Source organism: Phascolarctos cinereus, unplaced genomic scaffold (genome assembly GCF_003287225.1).
Source record: "Phascolarctos cinereus isolate Bilbo 61053 unplaced genomic scaffold, phaCin_HiC Scaffold_726;HRSCAF=1367, whole genome shotgun sequence".
In the NCBI taxonomy this organism is placed as follows: domain Eukaryota; kingdom Metazoa; phylum Chordata; class Mammalia; order Diprotodontia; family Phascolarctidae; genus Phascolarctos; species Phascolarctos cinereus.
In genome coordinates, this window is record NW_027556098.1 from 98,107,209 (window position 1) to 98,123,954 (window position 16,746).

Consider the following 16,746-nt stretch of genomic DNA (forward strand, 5'->3'; position numbering starts at 1 on the left):
ATAATGGTGCCATCAACAGGATCAGGGAAGTTAGAAAAAGGAACAAGTTTAGAGCCAGAGTGCCAAGTTTGGGGCATGTTCAATCTTGGACTTCTTATATTTCCACTCTCCTTATATTTCACTCCCCTCTATATGCTCTATGATTCAGTGACACTGACCTCCTTGTTGTTGCTCACAGGTGGTGTGAGGTGTCATCTATAAGGGACTCTGGGGCTCAACAATCCAACTCCTGACTTTGCCTTTTCATTGGCTATCCCCTATACCTGGAATTCCCTCCCTCTTCATCTCTGCCTCCATACTTACCTATCTTTCAAGTCTGATCTAAAATTCCACCTCATACAAAACATCTTTGCCAGTTTCCCTTAATGCTAGAGCCTTCTTTCTTGGATTATCTTCAATGTGTACCGTATAAATTTTGTTTGCACTTAGTTGTTCAGATTTTATCTCTCTTAGACTGTAATCTCTTTAAAGGACAGGGATTGCTTTTCCCTTTCTTTGTATCCCTAATGTTTAGCACAGTTCCTGAAATACAGTAGGTGCTAAATGAATATTGTTGACTTGACTTGGACATCCTTAGTTTGATATGAAAGTAGAACATCCAGTTAGAAATATATAAGTAGCTGGAAATACAGGACTGAAGCTCAGTTTGGGAGTATAGGTGTAGACTTAGGAGTCAGCTTGAAATTGAAGCCATGAGAATGGATAAGAATGTCAAAGAACTGACTCTAAGGAGAGAAGAGATTAGGAAGAGGACAGAGCCTCAGGAAATGTCTATTCTCACAGGGGCAGGAAGAGGAAGAGGAACTAGCCCAGGAAACCAAAAATGGAGGAGCAAGAGTAGGAAGAGGAAGAGGAATAGGAGAAGAAGGGGGAGGAAGAGGAGGAGGAGGAGGAGGAGGAGGAGGAGAAGAAGAAGAAGAAGAAGAAGAAGAAGAAGAAGAAGAAGAAGAAGAAGAAGAGGAGGAGGAGGAGGAGGAGGAGGAAGAAGAAGAAGAAGAAAAATAAGGAGGAGGAGGAGGAGGAGGAGGAGGAGAAGAAGAAGAAGAAGAAGAAGAAGAAGAAGAAGAAGAAGAAATTATCTTCAATTTCAGGCAGCTTGTCAGAGAGACAGTATGTACTTGTACATAAATATATACAGAATAAATTCAAAATGAATACTATGTACTTAGGGAGAGAGGACAGTACAATTGGAGAGATTCAGGCAAACCTTTCTGAAGAAAGTGGTGCTTGAGCTGTGTCTTGTAGGAAGAGATGCATTCTCTGAGGCGGAATTGAGGAGGGAGTGAATGTCAGGCTTGGAAGACAGTGAGCAAAGACACAGAGATGGGGTGGTGTGTGTGAGGGACAGAGAAAGGGCTGCAATGTGGCCAGGCAGTACAACATGGGTACGAAAATGGGCATGAATGATGAAACAAAGTCCTAGAGGAGAAGAGGGCAGTCAATCAACTAGCATATATTAAGTACTTACCACATGCCCAGGCACTGTGCACTAAGCACTTGAACACAAAAAAAGGCAAAATACTAGCTAGGAAAGTGGAAAGGGGTTGCCTTCCTGTAGATTTATGATTGTTAGAAGGATCAGAAAATGGTGATATGATTGAATGGTGTTCAAGAAAGGGACAGTGTTATGATAGGAGTACTGCTTCCAGTCAAAAGTGAATCATTATCAATTGTGCTGAACTTGGGTTCAAGAATATTTGAGTTTGAATGCCTCCTTAAATACTAGCTGTGTGATGCTGGGCCCATCACTTAATACTCTGCCCTCAATTTTCTCATCTATAAAATGGATGGGTTATACTCCATGACCTGTAATGTCCCTTCCAACTATAAATCTATGATCCTAAGTCCTCTCATCATATAAAAGTAAATCAATCCATACTTTGGACCAAGCTTCTTTATTTCCTAATTTACAAATTCTTCATCGCCAAGCACTGGTAATCCATTTTATGTCTTGATATTTCATTTCAGCCCCACAAAGTTTTACAACTTGATTTCTATCACTATTAACTCAGGGGCGATAGAGAACCTTCCTTACCCTTCTTGTGCATTTCACCTTTGCTCAGTGGTTTTCCAATAGCCCTGTACACATCAGATCTCTTGTGCTTGGAACCACAAGTTTAGTTAAGTTAGGAAAGTTTACCTTCGAAGTTATACATCAGTCAGTTCAGGACCCATTCCCTACAGGTTAATGAAATTTTCTTTTTGACACATTCCAACAGTTGCATTCATCACTTCTTCTAGCATGGTGCCTTGATGTGTAGGTTCTATAGCAAACCTCCCAAATTGTCTCTGCCACTGACATTAAAAAAAATACATTTGCATGTGAAATATCCATTTCTGCCTCCAACTTGCAGTCTTACTCCAGATAATGGATCTTCAATAATTAATGATCTCCTTGGAGACACATTTAAATTCACAGTCTACAACTCCCACAGAAGAAAGTGATCTTTGTATTTGTGGAGTTGTCTTACTAGTTATATATATATATATTTTTTCATTTATTTATTTATTTATTTATTCATTTATTTATTTTTGCTGTAGGTTTGTATAAAGAATAACCTTTCTTACCAAAAAAGCATGTAATTGTTATTTGTAATACCAGTTAAAACAAATCTTTTTCATTACTTGCGTCTTCATTATTTGATTTTTGTTGTCCCAATTTTGTTAATTGCCTACTATGTGCAGAGTGCTTCTGTCATTGTCATAAGCTTAGTCATGTTTGTAATTGGCATTGATTATTTATTTATTTATTAGTTTTTGGGTCTAGATTGATTATTACATCTCTGTAGGGGACTTCCTGATGTGAAAATTCTCTTCACTGATACATATCTGCAATTCCTTTGACTCGAAGGGTTGTTGTTTGTCTTTCATTCTATTTTTTTTTTTTTGGCTAGGCAAAGGGGTTAAGCAACTTGCCCAGGGTCACAAAACTGGCAAATGTTATGTGTCTGAGGCCGGATTTGAACTCAGGTCCTCCTGAATCCAGGGCCGGTGCTCTATCCACTGTGCTACCTAGCTGTCCCTTGTCTTTCATTCTAGAAGAAGACTATGACATTAGGAAGGAGATATCATGACTTGCAAGTGAATTGCAAGTATGGGAGGGCTGTGCAAAATCACCAGCCTTACTGTCTCCTGGGTCTCCTGGGTTCTTGTTCTTGTTCTTCTTGTTCTTCTTGTTCTTCTTGTTCTTCTTGTTCTTGTTCTTGTTCTTGTTCTTGTTCTTCTTGTTCTTGTTCTTGTTCTTCTTGTTCTTGTTCTTCTTGTTCTTGTTCTTGTTCTTTTTGTTCTTGTTCTTGTTCTTTTTGTTCTTGTTCTTGTTCTTCTTGTTCTTATTCTTGTTCTTGTTCTTTTTGTTCTTGTTCTTGTTCTTCTTGTTCTTATTCTTGTTCTTGTTCTTTTTGTTCTTGTTCTTGTTCTTGATCTTCTTGTTCTTGTTCTTCTTGTTTTTCTTGTTCTTGTTCTTATTCTTTTTGTTCTTGTCTTGTTCTTCTTGTTCTTGTTCTTGTTCTTCTTATTCTTGTTCTTCTTGTTCTTGTTCTTGTTCTTCTTGTTCTTGTTCTTGTTCTTTTTGTTCTTGTTCTTGATCTTCTTGTTCTTATTCTTGTTCTCATTCTTGTTCTTCTTGTTCTTGTTCTTGTTCTTCTTCTTGTTCTTCTCATTCTTGTTCTTGTTCTCCTCCTCCTCCTTCTTCTTTCCCTTCTCTTCCTTTTCCTACTCTTGCTCCTCGATTTTTGGTTTCCTGAGCTAGTTCCTCTTCCTCTTCCTGCCCATGCGAGAGGCAAGATATAGAACAGGTTGACTGGAGATGGCTCTGGATGCAGTGGGAGATCTTGGCCTTTTTAAGCTAAGGTCTTTCCCAGGTCTCAGTTTGCCTGAGGCAACACCCATTCAGTGATTAAGACAACACCCGTTCAGTGATTACGACTAAGTAAAAATGAGACAAAGAATTTACCTGCCTGAGGGGTATAGTATGGGCAGCTAGGTGGTCCAGTGGATAGAACCCTGGGCCTGGAGTCAGGAAGACTCAACTTCCTGAGTTCAAATGTGGCCTCAGACATTTACTACCTGTGTCATCCTAGGCAAGTCACTTAGCCCTGTTCTAGAGTTGGAGAAGGAAATGGCAAACCACTCCAGTATCTTTGCCAAGAAAACCCCAAATGAAGTCACAAAGAGTTAGACATGATTGAAATGACTCAGCAACAAGGTGTATAGTGGTATTCTGTGGGTCATCCAGATGGTATATTTAAGAGGCAAGGCTTGAACCTAGGTCTTCCTGACCACAAGATCAGCCTTCTATCATGCTGCTTCTCATTAGCCTCCACATTTTTTTTTTTAAAATAGCAACAACAGCAGCACCATGTTGGTCAAGTTTTAGGCATGACAGCTAGCATGAAAAGATTCAGCACACAAACAATTCGATGCTAGGCCAAATTAATGAATAGTCTCGTTCCTCCAATTTTGTTCCTGGTAGTAGAACAAAGTGTCAGTCTATAGAAGGACATACCTCCTAGCTGTTTTCTGTGATGCTGGCCTAAAAGTATCAGGGGGTAATATCTTCAGCATTTCCTACTTTTCTCTTGATAATTCATCAATTAATCAATCAATGAGTACCCATTAAGCTCCTACTCTCTGCCAGGTACTATACTAGCTGATGAGGATACAAGTGAAACAATCTCTGTTCACAGAGTGCCTACAACTACAAATTCTTCATTTACTTAAAGTCTTCTTGAAACTATATTTTCCACGTGTATTACCCATGTTCTCAATTTCTCTCTAGAAAAAGAAGCATTTCCTATCCTTTTTTCCTATCACCTTTGAGTTTCCCTTGGTCCCTCTTTCTAATACTCTGAGACTGAATAAAAAACTCTGTTTTCTACCTATTTCTACTTTTCCTGATCATAGGGTTTTAGATCTAGGGCTAAGAGTGAACTTACAGATCATTTGGTCCAACATCCTCATTTTCAGATGAGTAAACAAAGGCGCAGAGACATTTGAGTGTATTCTCTTTGTCCTTCCAGACAAAGGCTGCTCCTAGCCTTTTTAATCTTTGTTCACCTGAGGCTAATTCATCATTCTAGTGATGGACTTAATGTGTATAAAACACTTAGCTATAAAAGATGATCTAAATGTCAGCTAATATTATCATTTTAGTTGTCTGTCCCTGGATCTTCTCTAAGTCTATTATGTTTTGGCCAACTCTAACACTATCTCGGGATCATTTTCCCCAAGTTGACACTTTTGGACTATCAAGTTCTCAATGTAAAGGGCATGCAGAATATGCTACTTTTCCCCAGGACACTGATGCTCGCACTCTTGACTTTTTCTAAAATACGCTGCAGGATTTTTGTTGTCAGAGAATCCTTAATGATAACTGACATGGCTCAGTTTCAATTGGCACAGAAAAGAACAGCTACTAGTGAAATTTGATGAATATGAAGTAATAATAAAGTGTTTCCATTGCTGAAGAATTCTGCTCTTTCCCCTGCATCCTTGCAATAAGGAACCAGGAAGATATCTTAAACATCAGATGTATCAAAATGGAAAATCCATCTGCTCTGGAGGTGAAACAGATAGTCCCCAAAGCATGACATTTTTGGAAAGACTTGCTTCCAATAAAGTATTCACCCCAAAAGTAGGAGTCATTCGTCTCTGTCTTTAGCCCATCTTCATAATGTCCATTCAAGAAATTCCAGAACATTAGACTAGGAAAAGAACCTCATTTGTTAGCTATGGAAATGAAAGCACACAAAGAGAAAGTGACGCTTTAGTTTAGACAAATAGACAGAGAAGGAGCTCAGATGTGAAAATAAGTCTTTGGACTCCAAGCCTGGTGCTCTTTCCATCCTACCACAGAGATAAAATAGTGTGGCAGCCAGAACAATTCTTTGAGAATACTTTTTAAATTAGTATCCAAATGGTCAAATTCGATGATGACATACACATCAAAAATGACACTCAAAAACAGGACTTCTTAACAGTTTTTGTGCCATAGACTCCTTTGATGGAAACATCTTGGAATAATAAAATGTGCAAAATAAAATTCATAGGCTAACCAAAGGAACCAATTGTGTTGAAATATAGTTATTAGAATGTTAACATAAAACAAGCTCACAGACCTTAAGCTAAAAATCCTTGTGTTTAGAATATTCTTTGTGCAGCATCAACATTGCCATGATTCCAAGTATCTTTTAACATTCATTTTACAATTTTCTCACAGGTAAAACCTATGATTACACTGATGACTACATTCCAAGGTAAGTGCTCAGATCTTTCAGTAACAAAGTAGAATCAGAGTGGGCTCTGGGTGGGCTGAGGAGGAGAACAAAGGGCTGGCTTCTCTAAAGAAAGAAAAGGGAATTTTTGCTTTGTTATACCACTACCTCCTCTACAGAGATTGTAAACCCTCATGGATTATTACTTACCTTTGGACATAGAAGCCTTCATTTTGAACAGTTTCTCATTCTATGTCAGTAGCAGTACAGGGTCAGAGACAGAAATGAGACACTAACTTGGTATCTACACGTTTTGTAGAACTTCAGAGATTCAGATTTTCGAGCTGAAAGAGACCTAGATCATCTCAACTAGGGGTGGGGAATGTGTGGCCTCAAGGCCACATGTGGCTCTCTAGGTCCTCAAGTGTGGCCCTTCAGTCAAGTGTGGATTCAGTCAAAGGGCCGCACTTGAGGACCTAGAGGGCCACATGTGGCCTCAAGGCTGCAGGTCCCCCTCACCTCTGATCTAGACCCTCTCTCCTCTCCCCTCCCCCCATCTTACAGAATAGGAAAGTGAGATCCAAAGAGAGGGTGTGGTGTCCAAATTGACGTCTTGCCGATGCTGGGACTCAAATCCCAATCTCCTTGACTTCGGTCCCCCACCCTTCTGACTGCACCAGTATGAGAGATTCTCTGTATATAGGAAAGAAGGGGGGGGGAAACTTATGAAGCACATACTATATAACATTCACTATACTAAGTGCTTTACAATTATTATTTCATTTGATCCTCACAACAACCCTGGGAAGTAAGTGCTATTATTATCTCCATTTTACAGATGAAGAAATTGAGGCAAACAGATTAAGTGACTTGCCCAGGGTTAAACAGCTAGTAAATGACTGACGTCAGATTCAAATTTAGGTCTGCCTGATTCTAGCCCAAAGCATGCTATCCACAATGCTAATTGCCTCTAAACATAGAGGTATACAAAGAAGCCAATATAAAGAGTTTGAGATGATATTAGAAAGGACTCTATAGTATTATGGAATGCCCAAGGTATGCTAAGCGTGGCAAGGACAAAGTGCATAGTAAAGACAGCATTGGTTTTCCCAAACAATGTGCCCCACTCTGAGTTATGGTGTACCATCAAACAGATTCTTTTCATATCAGAATAAATAATCTTTAACAATACTTAGAACTCTGTTATGAAAAGAAAGGCTTATATGAAAAGAAAGAGACAAGGTTGTTCAATAACAATAACCTTCTTATCAGGGTAGGAGAGAGTGACCAGATTCTTCTCTCTCTTCTTTCTCTCTGCCTCTCCCTCTTCCTCCCTCCCTCTCTCTTTTCCTTCCTCCTTTCCTCTTCCCCCCTCTCCCTCCTTTATCTCTCTCTCTCATTCTCTGTCTCTGTCTCTGTCTCTGTCTCTGTCTCTGTCTCTCTCTCTCTCTCTCTCTCTCTCTCTCTCTCTCTCTCTCTCTCTCTCTCCTTTCCTCCCTCCTCACCCCTTTCCCTGGGACAGTCCTCTTTATGCTTGTGCTTTTTAAAAATCAATCACTCCTAAGGGAAAAATTCATGGTGGTTCCTGCAGTTAAGCTACAGAGAGACTCAAAGATTGGTGGAACTCCACTTACTACACAGGATTCTATACATGAGGCTATTTCCATGTCATAGCAAATGGCCCAGGGCTTTGCTGTTCTGGTTAGAAAAAGAGAAGGCTTATAAATGAAAGTCCTGAATAACAAATACTATCAGCAGTCTATCCATGTCAATCTCTCTATAAAAACATTATTTAAAAATATTTATAACTTGTTACCTGTATTTGTATAATATGATATTCTTAAAATCTGGTAAGTTTCATAAAAGATTACATTAGTCATGGGGAGAGGGGTAGGAGAAAGGACTGGGAATGTCAGCAATGATTGTTTTAGACTTGGAATGCTAAGAGATTCTAGGACAGAGAGTGATGAAGTGAGCAAAGTGAGAGGGGAAAGAGAAGGGAAAACAAGACAGGTTTGAGCAAGGGATGAACAATAGACCAAATCTCTCTCTGTACAATATCATTACAATGACTACGTATACTGGACTTTCCAAAGACAGTCTCAATGGCACACGTTCCTACTGTTTCTGTAACCTGTTGAAACGCCCAACTAGGAAGTAGCCAAAGATCATTTTGTGCCTGTTTTCAGCTGTTCCACCTGCCTCACTGAGATCACTTCCTTTCCCCTGACACACAATTATGGAAGTAGTTGGATTCCCTGTTAGCCATAGCTAACATAACTTCACTATTTCCATAACTGATGGGCTCAGTGTGGAAGCTATGGTGAAGAGAGTATTGGTTTTCACAATTCCAGAAGACTTTGTGATACCTACCTCTAGACAGAGGCAGAATGGACTCAGTACAGATTGAGGTATACCTATTTTCTTTTTTGGACATAGCTAATACAGGAATTTGTTCTGCTTGCCTCTACATGTTTGTAATTAAAAAAAAATTCTCAATAAAGGGGTAACAGGAGGTAGGAGGAACAGAATTTGGAGTTGAAGATAAAATTAAATTAAAAAAAATTAAAAAGAGAGAGTCACTATATCACTATTTCTCTACCAGATCCTTATCATACCCCTGAATTGGTTTATCAGAAGCACAATAACTTAAAATCGAGTGAGCACCTATACTTAGAGGCAGCATTGTATGGTGTATTGAGGTCAGATTGGAGTCAGAAGACGTGGGTTCAAGCCCTGTCTCTGACATACACTGCTTATATGACCACAGACAAGTCATTTAATAATAGCTCAGATGTTTCAACAGCTCTCTAAGATGACAAATTATAGAATCTTTTCCAATCTGAATCATTCATTTCACTATGAATGTTCCCTTAACTGATGAAATCATAGAATTGGTCTAAAAAAACCCCTGTGCATAATACAACCAAGATCCAGTTGGCTCTATACTTCTTTCTACGGTTTGTTCTCATCTGGTCAGTGTGTGTGTATGTGTGTGATACAAAAATAATGACAATGTTAATAATTCCTCCATTTGTTATCATTTGAGTTTTTATATCCATCCTCCAAATCATCAGGTAGGAGAGTTATGTCTATAAACTGTTGTACACATGACTACAATTAAAGCCTGGGGGAAGGAGAGGAAAGGAGAGGACAGCAGAAGAGAGGAGAGAGAGAGAGAGAGACAGACAGACAGACAGAGAGGCAGAGACAGAGACACAGAGACAGAGAGACCAAGAGAGAAACAGAGAGACCGAGAGAGAGAGAGAGAGAGAGAGAGAGAGTGTGTGTGTGTGTGTGTGTGTGTGTGTGTGTGTGTGTGTGTCTAGGAGGTGGAGGAAGAGGAAACCGAGTTGATTCTAATGTCTGCAAACAGTCTAGTTTTATAATTGTGTATATTATGGTTTAGTAGAAAAATCCCTAAAACAACAAGATCTAGGTTATTCCCTTGACCATTGACTGTGGGCAAATCACTTACCTTCTCTCGGTCTCTAGTGTCTTATTAGCAAAGGCAGATCCCAAGAGAACAGATGGAGAGTCTGAAGATCATGTAGTCCAGTGCCTTTACTTTACAGTTGAAGAAACTGAAGCCAGGAATTTGGACTTGGAGGGATTTGAAGCCAGGTCGTCTGACCCTAAAGTCAGTACTCCTCTTGCATGTTCTCTTATCACCAAAAATCCTTGATATGTTCAGCTATAAATATACTTTTGTTACATGGTCACTTTACTTATATTAAATGAGGCATAAATCAGAGAGACATGCTACTTCTACTTCGATTTAATAGGCTTGGGCCTGAATCCTCACTCTTATGCTAGGGGTATGTCCTTGGGTAGGACACTTCTCTTATCTAGAATTCGATTTCCTTATCTATAACATAAAGAGATCAGGCTAGATCGTCTCTAAGACCCCTTTCAGCCCCAAATCCTATGATTAATGAACTTTACTTCATTAAAGCTCACCTGTAGCAAACAATTAAAATGTAGTCTAATACTATAGCATGGCTAATAAAGACTCAATATGCTGAGCATTAGATTTTTTTTTAATTTTTAAAATATTTTATTTTCCTAATCAGCTAAAATTCACCTTCTCACCTCCTGACTTCACCCTTACAATTGAGAACACAAGAAAAACAAATTTCCACATTAGCCACATATAAATTTTTTTTTGTCTCATTCTGCACTCAGCATCCTTCCCTTCTCTGTCAGGATGTGGATAGCATGTTTCTTCGTTAGTTCTCTGGAATCATGGCTTGTCATTTGCTTATGAGCTCTGCACAGTGGCATTCCATCATATTTTAAAAATTAATTTATTTACTTTTAGTTTTCAACATTCACTTCCCTAAATTTTGAGTTTTAAATTTTTTCCACCTCCCTCTCCTCCCCCCTCCCCAAGACAGCATGCAATCTGATATAGGCTCTATGTATACATTCCTATTAAACATATTTTCATATTAGTCATATTGTAAAAAAGAATTAGAACTAATGGGAGGAAACATGAGAAAGAAGAAACAAAACATAAAGAGAGAGAGAGAGAGAGCAAATAGTATGCTTCAAATTGCAACCAGACTCCATAGTTCTTTCTCTGGGTGTGGATAGCATTTTCCATCATGAGTCTTTTGGAATTGTCTTAGATCCTTACATTGCTAAGAAGAGATAAGTCTATCAAAATCAGTCATCACACAATGTGGCTGTTACTATGTACATGTTCTGGTTCTGCTCACTTCACTAAGCAGCAGTTCATATAAATCCTTCCAGGTTTTTCTGAAGTCTGCCTGCTCATCATTTCTTACAGCACAATAGTATTCCATTACATTCATATACTGCAACTTGTTCAGCCATTCCCCAATTGTTTGGCATCCTTTCAAGTTTTCAGTTCTTGGCCACCACAAAAAGAGTTACTATAAATATTTTTGTACATGTGGGTCTTTTCCCCCATGTTTATGATCTCTTTGGGATATAGCCCTGGAAGTGGTATTGCTGGGTCAAAAGGTATGCACATTTTTATAGCCCTTTGGGCATAGTTCCAGAATGGTTGGATAAGTTCACAACTCCACAACAATGCATTAGTGTTCCAAGTTTCCCACATCTTCCCCAGCATTTATTATTTTCCTGTTTTGTCATGTTAGCCAATTTTATAGGTGTGATGTGGTACCTAAGAGTTATTTTGATTTGCATTTCTCTAATAAATAGTGATTTAGAGCATTTTTTCCATATGATTATAGATAGCTTTAATTTCTTCATCTGAAAACTGCCTATTCATATCCTTTGGTCATTTATCAATTGGGGAATGACTTGTAATTCTTATAAATTTGATTCAGTTCTCTGTATATTTTAGTATGAGGCCTTTACCATTCCATCATATTTAAATACAACAACTTATTCAGCCATCCCCCCATTCATGGGCACCCCTCATATTCTCTTTCTTTGCTACTTCACAAAAATCTATAAATATTTTTGTGCATCTTCGGAGTTTGTTTGGTTTAGGACTAATTCCTCCCTTAATCTACCTTTCCCATAATTCCTTTTTCCTGGTTCCTTCTTTTTTTCCCTCCTATTTCCTTGTTGAATGACATGTGTTTCTGCACTGAACTGTGAGTGGGCAATGTTTCTTCTTTGGACCAGTTCAGATGAGAGCGAGGGTCAAGTATCCACTGTTCCCCCCAAACCCTTTTCCCTTGTTTGTGTAAATGTCTACCTGTGCACCCTGATTAGGTAAGATAATTGTCTCTAACCTTTCTTTCCCTTCCTCCAGCATTTTAATTTCCTTTCTCTTTCTATTATTTCTATTCTCTTTCTTAAGATCATCAAGACAGTGAAACTACTTCTGGGCTTTGTCTAATTAGATTCCCTCTGTGATCCCTGATAATGACAGAGTTCAGAGGGGACACATGTATCCCCTTATTTGAATGTAAACAGTTTATTTTTGCTTCCTCCTTTAGCATTGTTCATTCATGTTTACCTTTTTATATTTCTCTTCACTCCTGTGTTTGAACTTTAAAGTTTCTAGTTAGCTCTGGTCTTTTCATCAGGAATGTTTGGAAATCATCTATTTCATTTATAACATGTTCACTTTTGCTAGGTGAGATATTCTTGGCCATAAGATCATATCCTTTACCTTTTTGAATATCATGTTTCAAGTTTTCCCCTCCTTTGTAGTGGTAGCTGCTAAATCATGTGTGTTCCTGACTGTATGTGATCCTCAGTTCTTGAAATTTTTCTTTCTGGCTGCTAGAAGTAAATTTTTTTCTTTGACCTGGAAACCCTGGATTTTGGCTCCGATGTCCTTGGGAGGTTTCATTTAGGGATTTCTTTCAGGAGGTGACCAGTGGGTTGTATTTCCACTTTGTACTTTGGTTCTAGGAGATCTGAGCACTTTCCTTTTAAAATTTCTTGAAATATAATGTCTAAGCTTTTCTTTATTGGGGCGGGGTGGACAGAGGGTCATGGCATTCAGATAGGCCAATGGGGCTCAACATTTTCCTCCTCTCTCTGTTTTCTAGGTCATTTTTTTTTTTTGCCTTGGGCTGTCTTACATTTTTTTCTATTCTGCTTCTGACTTTGTTGTACTATTGCCTCTTGTGTCATTGGTTTCTATCTGGGCTATTCTATTTTTTTTTTTTTTGCTAGGGCTCACACAGCTAGTAAGTGTTAAGTGTCTGAGGCTGGTTTGAACTTAGGTCCTCCTGACTCCAGGGCCAGTGCTCCATCCACTGCACCACCAAGCTGCCCCAGTCTATTCTATTTTTTAAGAAGTTTGTTGTTGGGGTAAGATTTTGCCCTTCTTGTACCAAACTGTTAATTCTCTTTCAATTCTTTCTTTTATAGATTTTATTTCTTTTCTTTTTTTTCCCTTCAAGTGCTCTCATTTCATTAAAAGGAACATTGTACAACTTTTTAAAGGCCCTCTTACTTTAAGTCTTTCAGAGTCTTAGTTGAATTTTTGTCCAAGCAGTGATTCTGAGACTTGGTAGATGTTTACAAGTCATTATCTTCTTCTGGGTCCCTGCCATTATAATAGCTCTTTGTGATGGATTCTTTTTTTGTTTGCTCACTCTTCCACCCTTCCTGTCTTCAGATGGTGATGTTAGGGCTGGGTTCTGTGCACTTCTGGAGGGAAGGTCTGGGTTGGTTCTGTTACTGCTTTCTTGTTGTGTTGTTCCAGTATCTCAAGGACAGGCCAGGGACGTGGAAGCCTTCAGTGCTCCCAAAGAGGTCTGATTGCTGCCTCCCTGCTCTGAGGCTCTGCGAATTCCTGCTTGGGTTTGGGTCTATACAAGAATAGCCGGTTGCTGGGTTCAGCCCGTTGCCCATCTGCTGGGCTCTGCTTACTCAGAGAGGCAGGATTGTAGACTCTCCTTTGGTCTAGGATTCCTGTCTTACTTATTCCTCTACAGACTGAACAAGATGCTGTAAGTGAGACTGCTCTGTGCCTGAGATCTGAAGCACACCATGGCTGCTGCTGGCTTCTGAATTTTTTCCTTTCTCCATATACTACCCAGAATCTCCCTACCTACAAAAGCGCCACTCTCCTGAGCAGGTCTTTTTTCAGTCCATCTTGCATCTGTTATCCCAACTGGGTAGTGGGCAATGAAACTACCAGCCCTCACCTGTTCTCATGGTATGGGTCTGGTGGTATTCCAATATGGGACTGGGGCCTTCCATTGACTTGGTATACCGCCTCTCCCTGGGCACTGGCTCCTGGTTGGACCCTGTCCCCAGTGCCCACAGACCTCCCTATCTATCTCACTATGGTGAACTGGGCCAGACAAATGATTCACTGTGACTTTTTCTGTATTTCCCCATAAGAATTCAGTTTGGTGCACTTTCTAGATTTGTTTAGAGGAGTTTATGTATGGAGGAGATACTCTGTGTACTGCTTCCTAATACTCTAACACCTTGGCTCCATCCTTGAAAGTTTTAGATTTGGACTCAGAGGTTCTGGATTCAAATCCTTGCTCAGCAACATACTTCCTATGTGATCTCGGGCAAGTCACTATCTTTCAGCCTCAATTTTGTTATCTATAAAATAGGAGGCTGGGCTAGGTGACCCCTAAGGTCTCTTCCAAATCTAAATCCTATGTTCTATAAGCCTTTAATTGAGTTTGGGATATAAAGCAAGGAAAAGAAAAGAGAGAGTCAGAAAAATAGACAGATAAGTGAGGGAACTAGAGCCTAGTGGTTATATTAGTGTTAGTTCATGGATAGATGGCCTTTTTTTTTTTTTGGACACATGGGATGATAAATTATAAAATCATAGCTTTAAAGCTCAAAGGGACCTCAAAGCTTATCTACTCCAATCTCTTCATTTTACAAATAAGGAAACTGAGGCACAGTGACAACTTGTCTATTGTCACATAGGTAATAAGCACATCTTGTAGTTCATTTGAATTCTGGGCATCATTGACTTTTGAAATTATGACAGCTCTTTAGCAAATTAAAAATCTTTGTTTTTTTCCTTTGCATTTGGAAAAAGATTTTCTGATTTCATATTGAGTTTAAGGTTTATGTAACTTGTGACTCACAATCAGAACTCTGACCTCCCATGAACCAGGTTTACTCTTTAAGGCCTCTCTGTAATGGCAATCTCTACAGTATGTCATTTTGTCACTCCACAGGATGACCTTGAAAACATCTGAATTTAGCTTTCAAGCTGAGACTTTCAATTCCCTTGCACAAATTAGGCTAACAATAAGCATTTAAACATAGCACAGAATTAGAAAAGAACAGAAAGAGGATTTAAATCCAGTTAGCCAAGGCATCATAGGATGCCTTCCATAATGGTTCATTTCCTTCTTCCCAATTACAGTCCCCACCAAATATATAAGTCAAGCCTCTGACTTATGTACTATTATTGTGAGCCTGACACAGCTCGGTTTCATTTGTCATTCTTATCTCTGAGGTCAATTCTTTCTCCTCCTCTAGCATCTGTGGCTTTGAATCTATTTCTAGTAAATTGCACCATCACCATCTTTCCCTTACTCTGATGTCTGCTGCGTTAATGCAATATCTTGTTTACCACATCACCACTGTCTCTCACCATGACCCCACTTCCTGGAGCTCTCAGCTTTCTCCAGGAGCTCCTCATGGTTCGCCTGGTGACTGATGCTTGTCCACTATTCAACCCAGATGACTAGTCTTTCCCTCCTAGTTGCTCATCGCCAGAAGTCCCTGCTCAAGGCTTCTCATATGTATCCTCAGAACATTTTGAGTCTCCTTGGCTCCTTTGAGCAAATCATCTCAACACTTATTTTTGAAAATAAAATTCTGAATATTTGACACAAAATTTTGGAGCTAGGTAAGTTCATAACCAACATGTAGTCTAATCCCCTTATTTATAAAATAAAACAAAACAAAGCTAAAGTGCAGAGAGGTTCAGTGATTTGCCCAAGAATCAATCAACAAGCATTTATTAAGCACCTACTGTGTGCCAGACATTATGCTAGATACTGGGGTATAAATATAAAGAATGAAATTATTATTTACAAAGAGCTCACATTCTAGTGGAGGAGACAAGAAGTCCGTATATAAATGGTAAGCTGAAACATAAAAAGAAAAAATTACAAAGTGGTTTGTAATGGAGGACACTGGCAATTGGGGGAATCATGAAAGGCTTCATGTAGAAGGCATGTCTGTTCCCTAAAACAGACCATTCACATCCAGGCTCAGAGTCCAGAGTCCTGAGTTGCCCCTAGAACATGAGTTTTCCTACTCATGGGTTTCACTTCTAGGTTTCTATGTAGCCACTCTCTTCCATGAACAATATGTACAATGATGGGAGAATGATTAAGGCTTATAAGTACTGTTGTGTTTTCATTATTCTTGCTTTTGTTTCAATTGAGTAAATGCTGTGCTATGATTATTATTACTTTTGCCTTCTTGTTTAGTAAATGTTTCATGTTAAAAGTTGAAAAAAAGTCTTGAAGGAAGAAGGGATTCTGTGGGGCTATGAGTAGGGAGTGGATTCCAAGTGTGGAGGAGGGCCAATGCAAATATTAGGACTATAATTAAAAAAGCCCAGCCAAGAAGTCAGGGTTTGGGGGGTGAACGGATCAGATGAAATATATTGTAAACAATTTTGCCTCACTTTAACAGCAGTAGGGGTGGCTAGGTGGCATAGTGGAAAGAGTGCAGGGCCTGGAGTCAGGAAGACCTGAGTTCAAATCTGGCCTTGGACACTTCCTGTGTGACCCTGGGCAAGTCACTTATCCCTGTTTACCTCAGTTTCCTCATCTGTAAATTGAGCTGAAGAGGGAAATGCCAAACCAGTACCTTTGCCAAGAAAACCCCAAATGGGGTCATGACGTGTTGGGAGGGACTGAAATGACCCAACAATAACTGCAGAGGCAGCGGTAGCTGGAATATTTAAAGAGAAAGGGTGGTTAACAGCTGCCCATGAATAATTAGTCTAAATACCAATTTGTTGCCTTTAGGAGAAATTGATTGTAGAGTCAGAGTTAGATATAGGTCACTTCCAGGACATAAGAAGGACATGGTGGCATTGTCTTGATGTTTTAGAAAGTTTCCTTGAAGTGGA

At 39.3% G+C, this 16,746-nt stretch overlaps 1 protein-coding gene across 4 annotated transcripts in view; it reads left to right on the forward strand.

Annotated features, from left to right (window-relative positions):
* The window catches only part of TRAT1 (T cell receptor associated transmembrane adaptor 1), a 71,519-nt gene that overhangs the window by 27,886 nt on the left and 26,887 nt on the right, over positions 1 to 16,746 (forward strand). For 3 of the 4 annotated variants that reach the window (XM_020999901.2, XM_078146691.1, XM_078146690.1), the window contains one exon: positions 6,218 to 6,254. The exons of the other annotated variant lie outside the window; for it this stretch is intronic. In XM_020999901.2, the coding sequence (XP_020855560.1) occupies positions 6,218 to 6,254 (37 nt within the window). The remainder of the gene's footprint in view (positions 1 to 6,217; positions 6,255 to 16,746) is intronic. 4 annotated transcript variants of the gene reach the window in all.